We start from the raw sequence: 20,994 nt of genomic DNA on the forward strand, positions 1-20,994 counted from the left end.
CACAAACTAATATTTAACCTATTTATTTTGAAAATAACTACACTCACTCAGAACGAAATCAACTATGATATTGTTGTGGTCAAGATAACTATAAATTCATAGATAAGAACTTATCATAAAAGTGACCATACAATTCACAACAATCATGGTAACATATTATAATTCATGTAAATTATATATTTACCTCTTGATAATGTTTTTCCAATATCATTACAACTTAAAGTGCTCATATTTTTTTTTATAAACAGTTGCAATAATAATTACACTGTCAAATCCCAGAATTAGTAGCATATTTTTTTATGTTCAAATATATATTCCCCCTTACTAATAAACGTTGTATAAGCTTTGAATAGTTATACAGTGTTTTGTTCCTGTCACACAAGTGAAATTTTTAATTGGATTGAAGAAGACAAAACACTGTATAACTATTCAAAGCTTATACAGCGTTTATTAGTAAGGGGGATTAAGTATTAGTTTATAGTTTATAGTATACACTTTCTGTAGTTATTTACAGTCTTTAAATTTGTACCATTATCTTTATAGTTTGATCTGCATTATATACACTCGTATATGCCAGTGGATTTACTTACGCTAAATTAGGTACCCATTCAACAAACACTACTTTGCCTTTGTCACAAAAATATTTATTCTTTCGTTTGTCAAAAATAGACATCCATATTAATTATAATTTATAAGCCACATTTACCGAGGAAACATGCACAATAAATTTATAATATTCAACGTTATTGGATAAACAATGATAACAATCAATAGACTTCTATCTTTCTCTATACATTTATGAACATTCAACAGTCTGTAGTAAACATATACCTATTAATGTACAAAGCACAGAAGTACACTTAATCTATTCAAGGTACAACTTACATTTTGGATTTTAAGGTTTTATAAAACCTCTTGGAGTAGAAAACTTATGGATATAAAAATAAACTGCTATTTTACTTGGTTAAATAGAAAAGTAATAAAGAACACTACACCCAAATTAGTCAATGTTTTATAAAATTAACATAACAGCTTTGATAATTTCACATCAATTAATGTTAAAAGTATATTATATGACACAAGACTGATGTTAATTACAATATTATAGTATACATATTATATATATTTTTATACCTTGACAATCTCATTTCATACCAGACCAGTCTCTAACACTAATATGTTTCAAATTTACATCAGAAATTAATAAAATTGTGTTTCTGAATATTAAAAAGGATTATTATGCAAAATGAAGCAGTATTTACTTTCTAAGCTGGAGATGTAAGGCATCGTTGCATTAGGGGATTAAAAACTATTCAATGATTTGTGTCAAGGATTAAGCACACCAACAATTACATCATGATCATAAAAAAAACAGAGAACTAACTACTACAAAAATCTTTCTCATCATTAACTATGCAATTGTAACAATAAAGTGTCAAGAAAAACAACAAACACAAGCAAATTCATAATAAATTAATAACATCAGCAACAAACCACTCTTTACCAGAACAACCCAACGGTAGTGTAGATAATGACAAATAATTATCTAATTCTTGCTACAATCACAGAGATTATTGTGAGCTTATTAAATCAAACACCGGATCAAACAGAGTGGCCTTGTGATTGATGTCTCTGCCCCCACTGACTAGAAGGTCCCTGCGCAGAATTACCTTGTTGCATCCATGACAAGAAATTGGGTGGGGCAGGTGGAGCCGAGGACGCCGGTCCAGCAAAAGCACCCTGGTCCGAACCTCCCGATGGTATGTTGTTGATGAGACCCCATCCTGCCTGATTTAATGCTGCCGCTACAAGTGCTTGATTAACCGGTAGGCCACCCATTCCCAAAGGCATGCTGCTGCCTTGACCTTGGCCTCCTCCTCCGGCGACGGCAGTTTGCCCGTGTTGACCGGACAAGCCCAAGGCTTGCATACTTACCATATCCATGTTGCGGTTACTCCACGAGTTGTTATTTGAAGCACTATGAGGGTGTCCCTCGTCATAGTTGCGGCTGGGCAAGTTCCTCTGGTTGGAGCCACTTTTATTTTGTTTTGGAGATGCATTGGAGACATTCACCGACACCCCTTTTATGATATGATCTTGGCCACACAGGCTCTGGGCCACTTCAGGGTCTAAGAATGTTATAAAACTGAAGGCTCTGAACGGCTTAGGTATGAATACATCTGTCACTTCACCGAATTGGGAAAAGTATTCTCGCAAATCATTGGCCGATAAATCTTCAGTACACCTTCCGACGAAAACTTTGCATGGCAATGATGTCACTGACCCTTCTTTGGAGTTCGGTATTCGTACATCACACCAACGCCCATCTATCATATGTCTCTGAGCCAAAACTCTCATCTGAGATGTATAAGACGAAAATCTAATAAAGGCGAAACCCTTCGACATACCGGTTTTCGGGTCTCTCTTCAGTTGTGCCATCAATACTTCACCGAATTTCTCGAAATATTCGCGCACAGTTTGTTCCGTGGCTTTCCATGGCAATCCTAAAACTATTAAATCGGAGCAGAGGTTATCGTTTCTTTTACTTTTGATAGAGGACGTTTCGGAGTTTTCACCAGATTTGCGTTTATTTTCCTTGGGGAAACTGCAGATGTAAAGATGATTACCCCAGCCTTCTGGTGGTGGATACAATCTGCCGTCTCTGAGCCTGATACCTCGAAAGGTTTTGCTTTCTGGATGGCGATATTTTAGACCACAACAGCCAGGAAATTGCGCAGATACCGTGGTTAACATCAAAGTCCCATCTTCTTCGATTGGAAGTTCTATGGGTTCTTCATTTTCGTCTTCGGCTACGGGCAAGTACTCGAATGACATTATTTTAACTTCATGAACTATTTTTAATAATAATAAATAAAAATAAACACTGCTAATATGTACTCTTATAGCTTTAAATCTGTACAATTTCTATTTCATATAAATATAAAATACGTCAGCTACGGGTTAGGAACCCATTGCAATTTGATCATTGAAAACATAGCCAAACCCGTAGGTTTTGATCAATTTTCTTAATACTCATTAAAAACTCTACGGTTTGTCAAGTATTAAGTAATAGCGAGCGCGCTATAATTTCTATACCTTCGATCGTCAGTCAAAAGTCAAAACGTCAACGACGTCAACGAATTAGGTAGGTACCAATGACATTTTTTTTTAATTCGTCTTGGTCGGGACAGGCAAAGGGAGCGTTGCCCATACAGCCATGGTACCAACGACAATAGAATTTGAAATTTCTTTTTTTTTCCAGGTTATTATAAGCCATAACTCACATTAAGCCATTACACACATTCACACATTTCATTTCTTAAGACTTGATTATAGCCATAGACTTAATATATACTGTAGCATTATAGGTTTATGATTATAGCCATAGACTTAATATAATTATAGCTATAAACTACGAATAATAAAAACTAAGGAATCATAACTCCTATACTATTACTGTTTTAAATTTGGTTTCTTTTGATCTCTTATGCAACGTCAGCCTAATACCGCTCAAGGTCACCTAAATCATTACATTTGTGTAGACTGCATTAATATAATATAATAATAATAATTTATATGGACGATTCACACCACGTCAGTCTGGCCCCGTGCCAGTACCTAAAGGACTTGTGGTACAGGTACCAGACAACGGAAATATATTTAATACTTTTATACTATACATATATTTAAGATTTTTATTATATCATACACATATTTAATACACATCCAGACCCGGAAACATTGGAAACTTATTGTTCCGTCAGCGGGATTCGAACCCGCAACCCCCGGCTAGAGCTACCAACGCGCTCACCACTGAGCCACAGAGGTCGTCAAATATTGCAAATGTATTGAAATGTGTACCTAAGGTACATTTTTTTGACAAGTATTGTGGAGCATGTTTTTTGACGGAGTTACTTTTCCTTAGTTTTTATTATTCGTAGGCTATAAAGTATTTAAATTTTAAAACGCGCGATAATGAATATCACACAGACACAAAGAAACAAAATAGAAGATTCAAGTATATGTTTGAATATGAAAAATGTAAAGCCGGCGCCAGACATGTGATCAATTAATACGCAAATATAATAGTTTTATACACAGGTTTTATACCTACAAATAATTTTATTCGAGGAGTGTGGCACTATCATATTAATTTGCCTAATAATTTGTGGAGATTGAAAAAAAAACGCACAATTAATATTTAATGGATAGTATTATTGATATATGGATAGGATAATATTTTTATACAAGAGTCTACAAAAGTGTTTTCAGTATTTTATTCAACATCGGTGATCGGATTCACCTATAATAATATAAAAACTAAAAGTTTGTGAATTTTATATCTAAATAATATGGGCTGTTGAAATTAAATACAAGAGCCTTTTTAATGTATTGTAAAAAAAGAAATGCCATAAAAAGTTACTCTATAGTCTATACTCTATCTATTGACTATTCATATTTCATAATTCATATTTCAGAAATCAGAATTCAGAATCTGTGAATACAAAATTGTAATTTGTAAATTGTTTGTTTATTGTATTTAATCGCAATTAATTTAACACGTTATATGTAATATTCTTATCGCAAATGAATTTCTTTTGTGTGTGTGTGGCTATGCAAGAGGAAAAATAAAGAATTTGTTAAACTAAAATATAACCTGACTTGGATGTCAGTAAGAAGTTGAATTGTCTGTTTATCTCAATAATATAAGTTTACAGTGAAGATGATATTTTAAAGATAGTGAAAGAACAGTGATATTGCTATGGATGATGATTGCAAAGATTACAGGAAAAATAAACCACAACAAAAACTCTACAAACCAGGCAGTGGTCCTTTAAGACGTTCTAGATATGGTTTAGATTCTAAAATGGATTACAATTTCGATAATTCTCAAAAATATAAAGATAAAAGTTATTATGGATCTCAACAGTCCATTAATGGTGAAGATTCTTTATGTGAAAGTAGAGAAAAAGCGATTCCTAGGCATAGAAAACCTGAGCAACAACTTTATGTACCTAAGTCTGGTGAATCTTCCTCTGAAGTAGATAGGTCGTCGAATTCGTCTATGAGGTGTAATAATTCTAGTCAATATAATAATCGACAGATATCTAGTACACAAGACAATTCTTCAGTAGCAAATACAGGGTCCCATAAGAGTGCCTCAGGAAGAGAATTTTCTAAAAGAGATGGAGTAGCTAATGACTTCAATTCTAATAGACATTATAGACAAGGATCAGAAACTAGATCTGTTTCTCCCGGTCATTTTAATCAAGATTACAATTCTCTAGATAGAAATAGAGACAGTCGTAGCATGGAGCCTTGGGCCGGGAGAAATAAGCAAGGATCCGGTGGTAAGCCTCCTTCCGGTAGAAGAAATTCTGCTGGGTATCAACCAGTAAATTTAGACAATATACCACCACGATTCAGAAAAAAATATTTAGAAAAAGCTGGCCATCAAAGCTTCGATAATGTGGATCAACTTCACCATGATCATCAAACAGCTAATGAGTTCATACAGTCCGGATACCATTCTGGACAATTCTATAACTCTAATACAAATTGGTCCCAAACTTTGCCATCGAGAGGAAGGGGTCGTTTAAAGGACAATGACAATTTTGACAGAGAAAAGTTTATGAATTCATATTTGAAAAGCTATGAGGCCCAAAATTCTAGAAAATCGACACCCAGTAATTCATATCTTAATTTATATGAGTCAACTGTACTGGAAAATAAAAGTAATAAACCCAGCAACAGTCAGGAAAAAGCTAATGTTTCAGTTCATGATAATAAACAAAATTCCCATGACAATGGTAATTACCTTTTTTTTTTTACTATGTCTAAACTCCAATTATTATTTTATAATTATTCTATTATAAATAGTGTAATTTGCATAATTATGCTGTTATTATATTCACATAACCCATCAAGCCCTACGCGGCAGCCCGGCTGCCACATAACAATTCAAAATCTATTGTGTCTGCGATACCCACGATGGAGGTGTTTATGGTGTGTAAAAACTTTTTGTTTATTGTTATTAACATATTTACATAATATTTCAGTAACCAATGGGACAAGTAGTTCAAATAATGTAAGTGAGGAAAAGGACAAAAATTATCAGGATAATGAAAAGTTCAATGAATGTGAAACTGCATCACATAATTCTACAAATCTATCAGATTTAACAAATTTAGTAAGTTGAAGCTACTGATATTTTAGTGTCTAACCTCTATAGTTGTACTATATTACCTTTTTAACTAATTATGTGTCTGTTTGCTACATTGTGTTACTGTGAATTTTAATGAATGAAAACATTTTGTCTAAAAGTCATAATTTAAAAATCCCAGACTCAACCTCAATAAATTTATTGTTTACACTCATTGAATCACTATTCATCGTAATATTATTTTACATCACAAAAATCAATCCTTAAAACATGAAGAATAGAATTTGCTTATAATTTGGAATAAAAAAAAAGGAATATTATGGCAGGTGGAGATATAGGTGTAGTTGTTTTTGTCAGTTGTATATGTAGTTTGGTGGTTACTTTATAATATGTATCTAGCTTTTAGCTTTGCAGATAATGAATTTCAGCAAATTGAAGTCATATGTACGCCTGAAATTTCAAAACAAAAAAGATTCCAATAGTAGTGATAATCCTGAGGTCAAATGTAAGTAGGTATGTATTTAAATTAATTTACAACATTTTTTAGGATTGGACTGAGGAAGTGGAGAAAAATATTAAGCTGGATGATTTATGTAACACAGAAATAAGTTTTTCAAATGTTACACCAAAGGAGGAAGTCAAAATTGAACCTCGCGAAAGTAAAAGGTCAACCAGATCTCGACATAAAGATAGAAGGTTAGTTGTTGGGTACCAGCAAGTGTTTTACAACAAAATTTATATACATATTCCCTTTTCAATAGTATAAGTATTGTTACGTATTATAGTTTGTGCGTTTTATGATGATATGCGTGACACATTATAATTGACAATAGTAGGGAAGTTACCTAACAAAAATTAATCGATAATTTAAAAATATTGAATCACTTCGTAAAGGAATTGCAATCGAAATTATCGATTTGTACTGACATTTCAGTGGTGCCGGCGATTTAAGATGGCCGCCCTTTTTTATCGATTTGATTTCGATTCAACAGAGTCAATCTCTATTGACATAAGTTCCGTTTCATGCATATGACATTTTTCAAATGTTTTCGTAACAATAATTTTATATTCCTATTTCACAGTTAATATTTATAATTTTTATTAATAACTTAGCATTTAGCATCTTTTCATTTTTATTCATTTACAATTATAGGAAACATTTGTTTTTGTAGATGGAATATAATTTATTACATTTAGATTTTTTTGTTTTCTAGTAAAAAAAAAAACAATAGCAAGGAACATGAAAACTGTCACCCATATCATCTTAGAACGCACAAACTATAGGAAATAATAATTTTTTGTACTAAAACATGTTAAATAAATAATGTTAACAAAAATAAATATACTTAATAAATATTAATACATTTTATTTGCATATTTGCAGGAGTTCAAGTAGAGGGCATAAAAATTCCGAAAAGAAAGAAAGGAATAGGAGGGACAGCAATGTAAGCGTCCATGAAACTGAACGCACCAGAAAAGATAGCAATGTCAGTGTTCAGTATGAATCCATGCCATCTAATCTCAAACATCGCGAACGGGAGAGACGCGACAGCCACAGGAGTAATAAATCTTCTACGATTGGAAATAGTAGGGACGACTTGGACCGTTGGAGGTCCCTGAGATCTTTTAGTAGGGAACATAGTACTGAAAGGTAAATTTTGTGTTTTAATTATTTTGTTGAAATATAATGGGAGGTGAGGTCAATTTGCTTATAAAGTATTTCAAAATTTTAGGAGAATAGTCTCTCAATGCAACAGTAGAGATCCATCAATGAATAGAGCAACGAGTCCAAGGGATCATGATGGATTCAGGGTACCAACAGGATCCACAAAATCTTCTATGTGGTCTTCTGTAAGTAAATAAACTTGTATACTCAACCTATATTGCGCTTTTACAAAACATAGCTTTAACATTTTTATATTCAAGTCTGAATTATATTTCCAAATCCACTAATCATTGAGCATAACAGAAATTAAAATGAAAATGTGAACAAGTATGTCATGTATGTAAGTATAATTTCAAGTTTTTTTAGAAGAAAAACGACTACGGTGGTAGAGGTTCGAGCTCTGAAAGGAGACAGTTGTCGCCTGCCGCTAGCGTGGTAAGTGTGAGCGAGACGGGAGATGCGCCGAGCGGAGGGCGGCGGCGCGAGAAGCGGCGGCGGCGCGGACGCAACGCGGAGAACGTTCAGCCTCCCACGCGGCAGCCGCCCGGCGCCCACCCCGCGCCTGCGCACAACTGGCGCGAAGAGATATTAGAGTCCAAGAAGCATGAGAGGTGAGTTTTTTTTTTATATTTTTTGCAAAGGGCATTTGTCGATCGGCCGACTAAATTTTCCTACTAGCTGCTTGCCTAGCTTATATTATGACAACATTCGTGTTGTTATGCTTGCTTGTTTTATTCAGACATTTTATTTGTGTCTGTAATCTGTATTCGGAGTGTTCCTATATGTGCCATTATAAACCTATTGGTACTTATCCTTATTCACAAGTGAATTTAGTACGGGATCCCTAGAACAAAATTTTTTTGATTACTATCAAGCTAATTTTTTGTGGGTAGCTTCATTTTGATAAGACGAACATCATTTTTAGTGCGAAAAATCTCGAAATTGGTAGCTAACAGAGATAGAAAGGATTTCATACTTTGATTTGATGGTCCTAAAATATGGATTGTTCTATTTGTAGGACAATGTTACTCTTAAATTACAAAACTATTAACCTATCAATATACAAAAAATCTGCTTGTTAGGGTTCCGTTTTAGGGTTCAGTAGTCAACCAAGTTTGGTTGGTTACAGAACCCTACAATGGAACCTTAACGAGCTGATTTTTGTATATTGATAGGTTAATAGTTATGTAATTTAAAAGTAACATTTTCCTACAAATAAAACAGTCCATATTTTGGGACCATCAATTCAAAGTATGAAATCCTTTCTGTCTATGTTAGCTACCACTTTCGAGATTATTAAAATGTTGTTCGTCTTATTAAAATGAAGCTAATGACAAAAAATTAGCTTGATAGTAATAAAAAAAAAATTGTTCTAGGGCTCCCGTCACAGACATAGGCTCCCGTATTACTTATACAGGGTGCAATTAAACCTTCCTGCCAAATTTTGATATATTGATCCTTGTTAAAAATAAAAATACACGTATTTTTTCTTTTATAACGCACTCAGTACTAAAATGTTGAGAAATAGCTTCCGAAAGTTATCCTAAAAAACACTACAATCAATCAGTGCCGTAATAGCCCGGTGGTACCGCCCTATTTACGGCACTGCAATCAATGGACACGACGCGTCGCCCGCGCGTGATTTGACCCCGCGCGCGCGCCTCCCCCCGCGTTACACCCTCTCATTCCCCCGCGCCGCGAGTAACCGTTCTGCAACGATTTTAAATAGGATAAAATATGTCATTGAAAAAAAAAATAACACCCAATTTTTTTTTGGTTAAATGGCAGGAAGGTTTAATTGCACCCTGTATAATATTATACTATAACACCATAAGTTTACCTAATCGTTTTCTAAGTTACAAACCATTTAATTCAGACATCCGGAAAGCACTCACCAGAGGAATAGATTGAACAGTGTTTTATCAGAAAAATCTGTGTCCGAACCGACCACTCAACCTGGCTTGATTATTTTGCCTCAAAGTTCCAAAACACATTTACAGAAGGATCAGAGGTGAGTCTGAATTAATAGATTTGCACATTGTTAATGAAAAAGTCTGTTACAAATATCATTTTTCAGAAGTTGCACAACATAGTCATACCTTATTATTTTTGCAGAGCCACAGAAAATCAAAAAACTTTATATGATTATAACAACCCCTCCAAGCCAATTATTGTGCAGACGAGTCCGTCCAAACAAGACACGCGGATGGAACGGAGTAAGTTGTTTTTATACAATTTACAATACGAGTGCATCATATGGATTTTGAAAGGGCTATTTAGTTCAATTGACTCGGTAAAAAGTTGGTTGGGATGGAAAAATTAAATCTTCATGTTATTTACAACTTACTACTACTATTACTTTAGTGCATTCAATTTTAAATTTAACACATTTGAATAGATTCCATTCTACATAATATAATAACAGGCATGATGATGACAATTTTTTTTAGAAAATTAAAAGACCTCTCAATAATAGGAACATCATTGAAAGATTGAATCTTGTAGCTTAAATATTCTTCGAGATGTGACAATTCAAAAATCACGTAAAACCATAAAGTTAATATACCTAGCGGAATAGAGCAACAATCTCGAGCTGTCAAACGAAACCGAAATTGGTTTTCATCTGTGTGAAAAATATGTGTACGTATACACTTACACATGCATGATTGAACATGATTTCTATGAGATTAAATTATCAACGTGCGGCACGTGCCGACTGGTCGTCAAATAAAGAGTGCTGCTGTCATGTATCACATGTCTCTTTTTACCACGCAGTGCTACTGATAGTGACATCTCTCTTGCTCAGGCCTTTGTTTTTCTATTCCGCTAGGTATATTAACTTTATGCGTAAAACAGACCTTCCTTAAGTTATTCCATTCCCAAAGTTATCAAGCTGAAATTTTAGAAACACAATATTTTTTACCGTTATATCTTAATTTTATTTAAAAAACCTGCTAATCTTTGACCTTATCAGTTGTCATCATCCCAATTTGATCATCAGGTAGAAAGGAATCTACTGGTCGCGGCGGTGGTTCCGGCTACGACGCTAACGACGCGGCGCGAGCGGCGCGACACACGGCGCTGTTACAGAAGGTGGATCGCGCGGACGCCATCTTGAAAATGCACATACTACGCGGACCGGCCGCGCTCGCTAATACTTGGTCAGATGTGGCTGAAACAAGGTTAGTACACTAAATTTGAAATAAAGATGTCGGGATTGTGCAGGAACAATTAGTGGTGACACTTGTCTAAAATCAATAAATTCTAAGTTTCTGTATTCGTAACGCTAAATTTTAAGTTTCGTATAGTTATGGCCTGTTTCACCGCTTCCTGATAAGGTGCCCGATAGGGTTATTTGACAGGTTTTCCATACTCCATCTGTCAAATTAAGTGGTGGATAGCCTTATCAGAAACCGGTGAAACAGGCTCTTAGTCTTTTTTGTGTAAGGGAATGTGAAAGAACTACAGGTGGCATGACGTGTCAAGCAAATAACTTTTAACTTTTATAAAACTTTTGTTACAGAAAATTCTTACAATCCGCATTAGAAATACTCCTGCTATCGGATTTAAAATTTTGTCAGTCGGACAACATCGAGCAGCAGTTTTGGAAAATATTGTACTACCATTTCATAGAAACTTTGAGGAAAAGTATACCGCAAGCCACTCCCGAAGAGAAAGCAATAACTGTTAAACTCATCAACACTATTATCGAGGAGGGGACTATATTTTTTGAGAATCTCGTTCAGCTACTAGAGAAGACTTACAAGTTTAATACGGACGACTTTATAAACGATAACCACGTGTTACCTCCGAAGGGTCTCGGCTACGTCGGCCTAGCCTTGATCTCAGTACAAAAGCTGTATGTATTTCTCGGCGACCTATCTAGATATAAGGAGCAAGTGAACGAGACGAATAACTACGGCAAAAGCAAACATTGGTACACAAAAGCGCAGCAAATCAATCCTAAAAACGGTCGGCCATATAATCAGTTAGCAATACTAGCTATTTACGCTGTGAGTATATGAAACCATACGTTTTATGTTTTTTTTTAATGGGTAGCTAACAATTAGCTTTTATTTATATTATTGCAGAGGCGCAAGCTGGACGCTGTGTACTATTATATGAGAAGTCTCATGTCATCGAATCCTTTTCAATCAGCGCGAGAGAGTCTACTATCTCTTTTTGATGAAAACCGGAAAAAGGTTGGTTATTATCTTTTGAAATATAATTTACAAACAGAATGGATATGTGTTTGTGTAAACATAGCTATTTTTATGTGTTCATTCTATAAGCCCTCTGGTAAACGTTATTCAAGTATTTCGCTTATGGCCATAAGCGAATATAAGGCGCCATATTAAGAAGTAGCTCTAATGTCATTTTGTCTGACAGCCGTTTCGCAGCCACGCCTCTTTTTCAAAGTTATCCAACTGCTTAAAATATCTTTGTACGACTGGTAGTGAGGTCTGTAATTTTTTAACATGACGGGTTGTGTCACTTGTAAGAACGTGATGTGGAGCTGTTGATACTTGATAGTAATGTTGTGAATAAATGTTTAGAAGTCTTAGGACCTGTTTCACCACTTCCTGAACTTCCTGGTAAGTGTCGGATTGGCTATCCACAACTTATTTGACAGATACTGCATACTCTATCTGTCAAATTAGGCAATTTATCAGGAAGTGGTGAAACAGGCCCTTATTGGTGTCTTATAACTTATTCAATTTGTCAATCAGTACGAGACAGCAGAGCGCAAGCGTCGTACCGCGGCGGAGTCGCGCGAGGCGGGTGGGGCGGGTGGGGCGAGCGGGGCGGGTACGCGAGGGGCGGGAGGCGTGCGCGGGGCGGGGCTGCGGCGCGAGGTGTGGGTGCGGCCCGGCGGCGGACGCACCGCCACGCTCACGCACGCGCCGCGTGATGACTACCTCGATACTATGACGCCTGTTGAGGTAAATAATTTTGACAACTTTCTGCTAGTTACCAGTTGTACTTCCATTTAAAGTAGGTGGCGCTAGTGTCGCGGATTTTACAAGGCAGTATGCACTATAATTGTCGTGTAGCTAAGGGTGAAAATAAAGGATTAATAAAATTCTCCATTACATTCATAATGTTCTGATAAGTAATTACTGCCACTCGCAACACCATAATACTCTTTTTTTACAGTCTGTCATTTTCAGTTGAACAGTTTACTTGAAGTCCTTTGTTGCGTGCCTACGTTCTTAATGCCATTAAATACATTTTTATAACATATACATTTTTATTGCAGTTAAACAAAAACTTCATAATGAGCTACTTACACGTCAATGGAAAGCTCATCACTAAAATTGGGTAAGTCATTACAAAAAATTTAAGAAAAAAAAGTCCATGGAAAGTTTTATGTTTTATTATTGGACTGAAAACGATACAGAAATACAGAATGACGAAAAAATATCTGATTTCTGTTGAATTACTAGTATGGTATTTGCGATCAAAGATTTTTATCTCTTTTTCTCGCAAAACGAAATTTTGTATGGACTTTGTAAACAGTAGTGCATGTGACGTCATAGTAAGACATCGGATCTCTCTTTCCAACCTACTACTTTAAAGGCTTCAACTTTATTTTACATTTCCTTAAACGACAGATTTATTTTTCACAAAAAACATACGTATTCCCTATTCCATAGGTGTCTAAACACACTAGGCCGAAAAAACGCGGCCGAAGTTTGGCATGATTATACGTGTATATATACACGTGGGAGAGCCATGCTTTGGCACGAATGGGCCGGCTCGACCGGAGAAATACCACGTTCTCACAGAAAACCGGCGTGAAACAGCGCTTGCGCTGTGTTTCGCCAAGTGAGTGAGTTTACCGGAAGCCCAATTCCCTACCCTATTCCCTTCCCTACCCTCCCCTATTCCCTTCCCTTCCCTACCCTCCCCTTTCACCCTATTCCCTCTTAAAAGGCCGGCAACGCACTTGCAGCTCTTCTGACGCTGCGAGAGTCCATGGGCGACGGAAGTTGCTTTCCATCAGATGACCCGTTTGCTCGTTTGCCCCCTTATTTCTTTAAAAAAAAATACGTCGCGTTATATTGTATGCCTTTGACATTGCTGACGTAATCATGCCGAATTTCCGCCGCGTAACTTCGGCATGGTGTATTTAGATCTAGAGCTTTAACTCGTTGTTTATTTTTTACATCATAGGTATCCATAATAAATCCATAATATACGTAATAAGTATCCATACTAATATGATAAGGCCCAATTTTACCACCGACTGTTAAAGTTGTACGATGCAAGCATCGCACATTCCTAGGTCAGCATAATAATTAGTTTATCAATTTTGTAAATATCTCAATATTTAAACGATTTCGTAAAGTTTTAATTTTTGCTATACTCATCATTATCTTTGTGTATATAAAATGTGTCTGCTATAATACGCGAGCACTTATTCTTATAGCACTTATACTTTCACTTATTCTTATATCATTAATCTTATATCATTGTACCTTTGTTGGTGTATCAATAAACAGTTATCATTTTACGGCTGTTTCTATAATCAATCATCATTATCAGCGTGTAAGGTTTACAGACCCGTACATCTTTGTGGTCTCTATAGTCTCTATAGTCATATTTGTGGTATGCTCTAATTAGTATCACGTTACCTTACTTTACTTATTAATCTCTACTTATTAAGCTCTCCAACAATATAGTCCTAGTTGCTATTTATCGTTCACCATCACATAGGCACCTGGATAACTTCATAACTTCGCTAGATGAAATTCTTAATTCAGTAAAAAAATACTCGACAATAGTAGTAACCGGTGATATAAAAATAAATATTTTCATGCCCTCTAATCAGCACAGCTCTGAATATCTTTGCCTAATGTCTGAACATGGACTGAGTCAAATTATCTCCAAACCCACTCGTGCAGACTCATGTTTAGGTCACATATTTCTAAAATCAAAATACGCTACTGGCACAGGTGTGGTATGTGATATTGACATCACTGACCATCGAATGGTTATGTTGGGTCACAATTTTAAGCCACCAAAGACCAAAAATTCAAAACAACGTATTTTATTTAAAACGGATTTAACAGCGCTACAAAACGAACTTAAAGATACTGAATGGTCAGAAGTATTGAAAGAAGTAAATGTTAATAGTGCTGTTGATAAATTTCAAGACATACTATCAAGCCTAATCACTAAACATACCTCTGAGAAAAAAATTAGCTGCTCAAAGTATATATGCAAACCCTGGATCACGCCCGGACTAATAAAATGTATGAATCACAGAGACAAACTACATCTAGATCTAAAGATGTTTCTTTATTATACTCGTAGTCCGGGCGTGATCCAGGGTTTGCATATATACTTTGAGCAGCTAATTTTTTGTGAGACCTCACAAAAATATTGAATTTGGAGTCCCACAGGGAAGCGTACTAAGCCAAACACTGTTCACTATTTATATAAATGACATTCAAGGTGTCCTCAAAGGCAACGCTGAGGTAATCTCCTACGCAGATGATACAGTTCTTATATTCCATAATAAATCCTGGCAAAAAGTCATTAAGGAGGCCCAAATTGGCATAGATGCAATGAAAAAGTGGCTTGATCTAAACTTGCTATCTCTAAACGTAAAAAAACTAAATACGTATGCTTCTTTAAAACCCAGGCAACTGCTCCAAAACATTCACTAAAACTCAAGATCCACCTGCCCACATGTAGTTTATTGACATGCTCTTGTGAGGAAATTGAAAAAGTAGATCACATCAGGTATCTCGGTGTCTTAATAGATGAACGACTAACTTTCAAGCCCCACATTGAGCTAGTAGTTAAACGCACAAGAAAAATCATCTTCTTAATGAGGCTTCTGCGGAACTCGGCAAGCAGGAACGTTCTTCACCTGGTTTATATGTCCCTGTGTGAATCCGTAATTTGCTACTGCCTCACTATATGGGGTGGTGCTGGAAAGTCTACTATGATACATCTGGACAGAGCTCAGAGATCGGTCTTAAAAGTAATGTTGAGGAGGCCTCTTATGTATCCTACAAAACTATTGTATAATGAACTATCTCTACTCAATGTAAGGCAACTTTATATTCTAAAGCTAGTTTTAAAACAACACCGTATATGTCTTCAACGTGGTGACTTTTCTAATATTAGTCGTCGAGTTTTTAGGGTTCAAAGTGTCAAAGTAAAGTCCACTTTTGCCCAACACATGCAGGAATTTATGCATACCTTTATATACAACAAAGTCTTAAAAGCTTGCAGCATCCAACAGTGCACTGTAAAAAAAGCTAAAAAGGAAGTATACAAATGGTTACAAAATAAATCCTACGACGAAATCGAATCCTTCATAAGAGTAGTATCATAATAACCATACATACACGCACGTACGTACGCACTCACGCATGAATGCACACACACACACATACACACACACACACACACACACACACACACACGCACGCACGCACGCACGCACGCACGCACGCACGCACGCACGCACGCACGCACGCACGCACGCACGCACGCACGCACGCACGCACGCACGCACGCACGCACGCACGCACGCACGCACGCACGCACGCGCGCGCGCGCACACACACACACACACACACACACACACACACACCAAAGTACATCTACACGTTCACATAATTAATCGTTCATGGATAATTGTAAAGTTTTATTTTGTATTAAAAAAAACGATTCTATGTAATTAGATACAATTATTATTATTGGTAAGACCACTCATGGACTCCACGAGACAGGCCAGACCTAGTGTGGAGTCCACTAGTAATTAAGTTGTACTTTGTAAAATTTAATGCAATAAACAATTATTATTATTATTATTACCTCCTTATTGGACCTTAATGCTAAAGTGTGTCTGTCTATCTTCACGCTCAAACCGCTGAACCGATTTTGCTGGAATATGGTATGGAGATTTGCGGGGGTCATTTAGTTTCAAAAAAACGTTTGTGTCAGCATGGAGTCGTTCCACGAGGCGGCGGGGTCGATGGTGCGTCAGTTCCGCGCGCTGCTGCACCGCTCGCCGCTGCCGACGCCGGCGCCGCGCCTGCTGCAGCTCACCGCGCTCAACATGTTCGCCGTCGAGACCACCGCCGCGGCTACCAGAGGTATTACATCTGTTATTACTTATTATCGGCTTGCATTACCTTCTAATTAAAAGTAGCCCATTAAAAGTAGTACCAGAACTTGGGACCGAGGGCGGATCCAGGGATTGGGGTCATGGTGGTCAGGCTGGGTAATAGTTGGCCACTGCAATTTTATCTAATTTTATTAATCTTATCCGTTTAGCACTTTCAACTTAAAAAATTGACAAACACTTTCACGTTCTATAATACAGGGTGCAATTAAACTTTCCGACCTAATTTTGATATATTGATCCTGTTAAAAATAAAAATACACATATTTTTTGTTTTATAATCACTCAGTACTAAAATGTTGAGAAAAAGCTTCCGAAAGTTATCCTAAACAACACCACAATTAATGGACACGACGCGTCGCCCGCGTGTGACGTGCCCCCGCGCGCGCGCCTCCTCCCCCGCGTCACCCTCGTTTATACTCACCGCCGCGAATTGACCGTTCTCCAAAGATTTTATAGGATAAAATATGTTATCTAAAATAAATTACACCCAATTTTTTTTTGGTTAAATGGGCTCTCCTAATGATACCTAAGCCCTGGAAAAAAATTGGCAGGTAGGTTTAATTGCACCCTGTATATATCTATCCGAACTAGATTACGGAACCAAGCTGTCTGCGACGTGGTCCCCCTTTATATATAAAAGCTGGATCCGCCTTTGCTTGGGACATAACTTTAACATAAATATTTTAAAGTAGGTACGATCCAAATCGCTGCCTAGGTATGCCCCCAAGAATCTCAGAGCTATGCCCCTAAATTCTTGGGGCCGGGCGGGTAATCCTGACGGGTCCTCTCGGAAGAAAAAATTTGCATTCCCCACTGAGAGATCCTACTATACTCATTATGAAAGCCGTCACCTCGAAAAAGCAGCTGATAAATGGCAAACGGTGATGCGTTTATTTCATTACTTTATTAAAATAAAGTCATTTTCGAAATTGGGTATGATAAGGATGTTTTTATCCCGGATAAATGTTAGGGGCACGCGATTTAACGAATAACGAACGAACGCAAAGAAATTACGAGCAACATCTTAGTACTTGAAAATAATATTACTTATTAGCGTATGTATGTGTGCCAAATCTAGTTTATTGTCAGATTTCTGTACTCATGATGAGTATGAAAATATTTAGTCGTTTAGCCAGAAGTCTTTTATCTGGTACTGTGCATGTGATAATGCGTTTAAGTATTTATAAATTATGATTACGTCATTTTACGTTAATCTGGTATACATATATACCAAGTATAAGACTTTATACCCTGCCCAAACATCTTCCAAGTATGACAGCATTGGAAGAAAATATAAATTTTATTTTTAGTACCATCGCGTATGTGATACCTATTTATAATTACGGTCTTGCGCAACGATAAAAGATGTATTTTTACTTCAGTAAACATTATCTTTATAGCGGAGTCATGTTGAAGATTATTTATTACTTATGCAATGTATATTAATGTGGATGTATGTTACTACTGCGAGCGATCCCTATCGCGCCGCGGCGGGACGACAGAACGGTACACTCGCAAAATAAAACAAAACACGCGTCTCTTACAAACCATTCAGATTTATTTTACCTCCACATGACCCCTACGCTCATAACATAAGTATCACTATCGTGGGACCTCCGGGGTAAAACAATTTAAAGGACGCGGACCACACATCCTTTTTCACGGAGAAGAATGAGTCAACCTAATTGGTCACGCAACGCCAATTTATGCATATGACCGAAATAAACACATGGATTAGCGCTTGGACACGGATCATGGGGTTATTACAGTATAAGTTATAACATAAGTGCAGTGTGCACATTTTGCAATTTTTTTTTATGAAATAGGGGACAAGCGTGCAAACGGGTCACCTAATGGAAAGCAACTACCGTTGCCCATGGACACTCGCAACATCGGAAGAGCTGCAGGTGCGTTGTCGGCCTTTTAAGAGGGAATACGCTCTCTTCTTGAAGGTTTGCAGGTCGTATAGGTCCGGAAAAACTGCTGGTGACAGTTCGTTCCAGAGTTTTACAGTGCGCGGCAGAAAGTTACGCGAGAAATGCACGGTGGAAGATTGCCACTCATCAAGGTGATGAGGATGGTATATTTTTCGCGTGAGACGATGGCGAAAAGTTGCAAGTGGTATGAAAATACATACAAATTTTAATAAAGTTTATGATACTTAGTAAAAATGACGATTACTTACATAATATAAATTTTACTCAAAATAACGACATCAGAAAAGTGCTTATACTTACTGTATTTTAAGAACAAACGAGTGGAATCAAATAATTTCATACCTAGTTTTAAAGCGTTTAAAAACTAATCATAGACATAAAAAACCTCACGCACTCAAAGGAACACCGCGGCGTATAATATTTTTAAACACGACCTAATGCTTTTTAATTTTATACGTGCAGTTTTATTTGTGGAATTGGAGTTTTTTAAATGTTCTCAGGCAAGTGGTGCGAGACGAATACAATTACCGCAAGAAATTATTGCATCGATAAAAACTGTAGCCGAGCGGGTGCTCTTGTATTATGTAATTATGTCTTCTCTGATTGCTGGCAGCTCACACTGCTGATACCTGACTTTACCGGTTTATTCTTGTCAATATTATTATGTTTTGCATCTAGATTAGTAGATACATATAGGTACTAAATAATTTGCATTAGTATATCGACGCCTAATTTTCGTATCGCCGAAATTTCAAATTAGTATATCGTCACAATTGGAACTGTACATTTTGCAGCGATTCTCCAGGGTTCAAAGAATTTTTAATAAAATAAACTTCTCTAAAACGGTTAAGCTGTTTATTCGTAAAGAGGTAAGAACTAGACAGAATGCGATACACTCATGCCCGTTTTCACCAACATCACCTAAAATTTAGGTGTCCCTTAAGCCAATATAAGGGGCACCTAACGTCAGTTTTGTTTTCACCGACGTTTAAGTGACACCTAAACCATTATAATTTAGGGGATGAATTGACGTTTTCACCGACGTTTAAGTGACACCTAATCCTAAACCATTATAATTTAGGGGATGAATTGACAACCCCGTAACTCTTAGGCGACGTATATCACTACATACTATAAAACAAAGTCGCTTTTTCTGTCCTCATGTCCCTTGGTTCCCTTTTCTTTCTTCTCTAAAACTACTCTTTAATTATCTTTAAAACTACGCAACGGATTTAGATGCGGTTTTCTTTAATAGATAGAGTGTTTAAAGGTTTGTGAACACAGCCATGGAAATTCGGCCATTGAACCTATCGCTATGTATCTTTTATTTACGCACTAATATTTAGCTGTCTCGTTCTCACAGCCAACCAAAGGAACTCGATAGCGATATATTTTCGTGTGAATTTCTGGACACAATAATTTATTACCTCATAATGTTGTTAATTAAAATGTAGTATTAAAGCTCGCGTAATCGTGAAATGTTATAATTGCCAGGCGAAGGTTTTTGCCCTGTAGGCTGTGGGGTTGCCGCCGCGGTGTATCGAGTACACACCGCGCCGAGGTTCAACAAACTGCCGCGCGAGGTCCCTTGTTATTTTTTAGCGTTTAGACAATAATTATACGTGGGTCACACTGAAAGTGTTTAGAACTAGCTAGTTAGAAACATTACTAATGAAAACTTTTTTTAAATTACAATTTTAGAATTCTTTGGTAACATAATCTGGTATATTACATTTATTTGTCATTTGTTTTGGTGAATTGGCAGCAAATCTAAAACTCTTGTTACACGTGAAAATTAACTTAACGAGAAAATTTTCAGTTAATGATTTTTTATGACTTTCGTTGTGGGCTTACTCAATAACAAAGCTTTGATAGGCTGCTATTACCATTTCATAGTGAAGGCCCATCTCGTGTCACTATTTACAATTGACTTAACGAGTTTAAACGTGGACGTAGCAATCTCACTGATGATCCGCGTGAGGGACGTCCCTTAACAGCGACTACTGAAGTTAACATTAGTGTTGTGCGACGCATGATAGAGGGAGATAAAAGAGTGACCTACCAGCAGATACGGGCA

At 36.6% G+C, this 20,994-nt stretch overlaps 2 protein-coding genes across 2 annotated transcripts in view; one reads left to right on the top strand and one right to left on the bottom strand.

Annotated features, from left to right (window-relative positions):
• Positions 1-536: 536 nt before the first annotated feature.
• LOC121732014 (TAR DNA-binding protein 43-like) lies at positions 537-3,033 on the bottom strand. The gene has a single exon (XM_042121755.1). It carries the CDS (start codon positions 2,833-2,835, stop codon positions 1,603-1,605), a length of 1,233 nt encoding a protein of 410 aa, XP_041977689.1. The 5' UTR covers positions 2,836-3,033; the 3' UTR covers positions 537-1,602.
• Positions 3,034-4,502: 1,469 nt separating this feature from the next.
• LOC121732012 overlaps positions 4,503-20,994 on the top strand; it is a 29,600-nt gene continuing 13,108 nt past the window's right edge. Inside the window, exons 1-14 of the mRNA XM_042121750.1 lie at positions 4,503-5,810; positions 6,060-6,190; positions 6,711-6,859; positions 7,548-7,814; positions 7,897-8,014; positions 8,196-8,440; positions 9,706-9,840; positions 9,945-10,045; positions 10,831-11,011; positions 11,353-11,842; positions 11,921-12,031; positions 12,560-12,772; positions 13,090-13,151; positions 16,797-16,948. Coding sequence (XP_041977684.1) covers positions 4,763-5,810; positions 6,060-6,190; positions 6,711-6,859; positions 7,548-7,814; positions 7,897-8,014; positions 8,196-8,440; positions 9,706-9,840; positions 9,945-10,045; positions 10,831-11,011; positions 11,353-11,842; positions 11,921-12,031; positions 12,560-12,772; positions 13,090-13,151; positions 16,797-16,948 — 3,403 coding nt within the window. The 5' untranslated portion in view covers positions 4,503-4,762. The remainder of the gene's footprint in view (positions 5,811-6,059; positions 6,191-6,710; positions 6,860-7,547; positions 7,815-7,896; positions 8,015-8,195; positions 8,441-9,705; positions 9,841-9,944; positions 10,046-10,830; positions 11,012-11,352; positions 11,843-11,920; positions 12,032-12,559; positions 12,773-13,089; positions 13,152-16,796; positions 16,949-20,994) is intronic.

This window comes from Aricia agestis, chromosome 11 (assembly GCF_905147365.1).
Source record: "Aricia agestis chromosome 11, ilAriAges1.1, whole genome shotgun sequence".
NCBI lineage: Eukaryota > Metazoa > Arthropoda > Insecta > Lepidoptera > Lycaenidae > Aricia > Aricia agestis.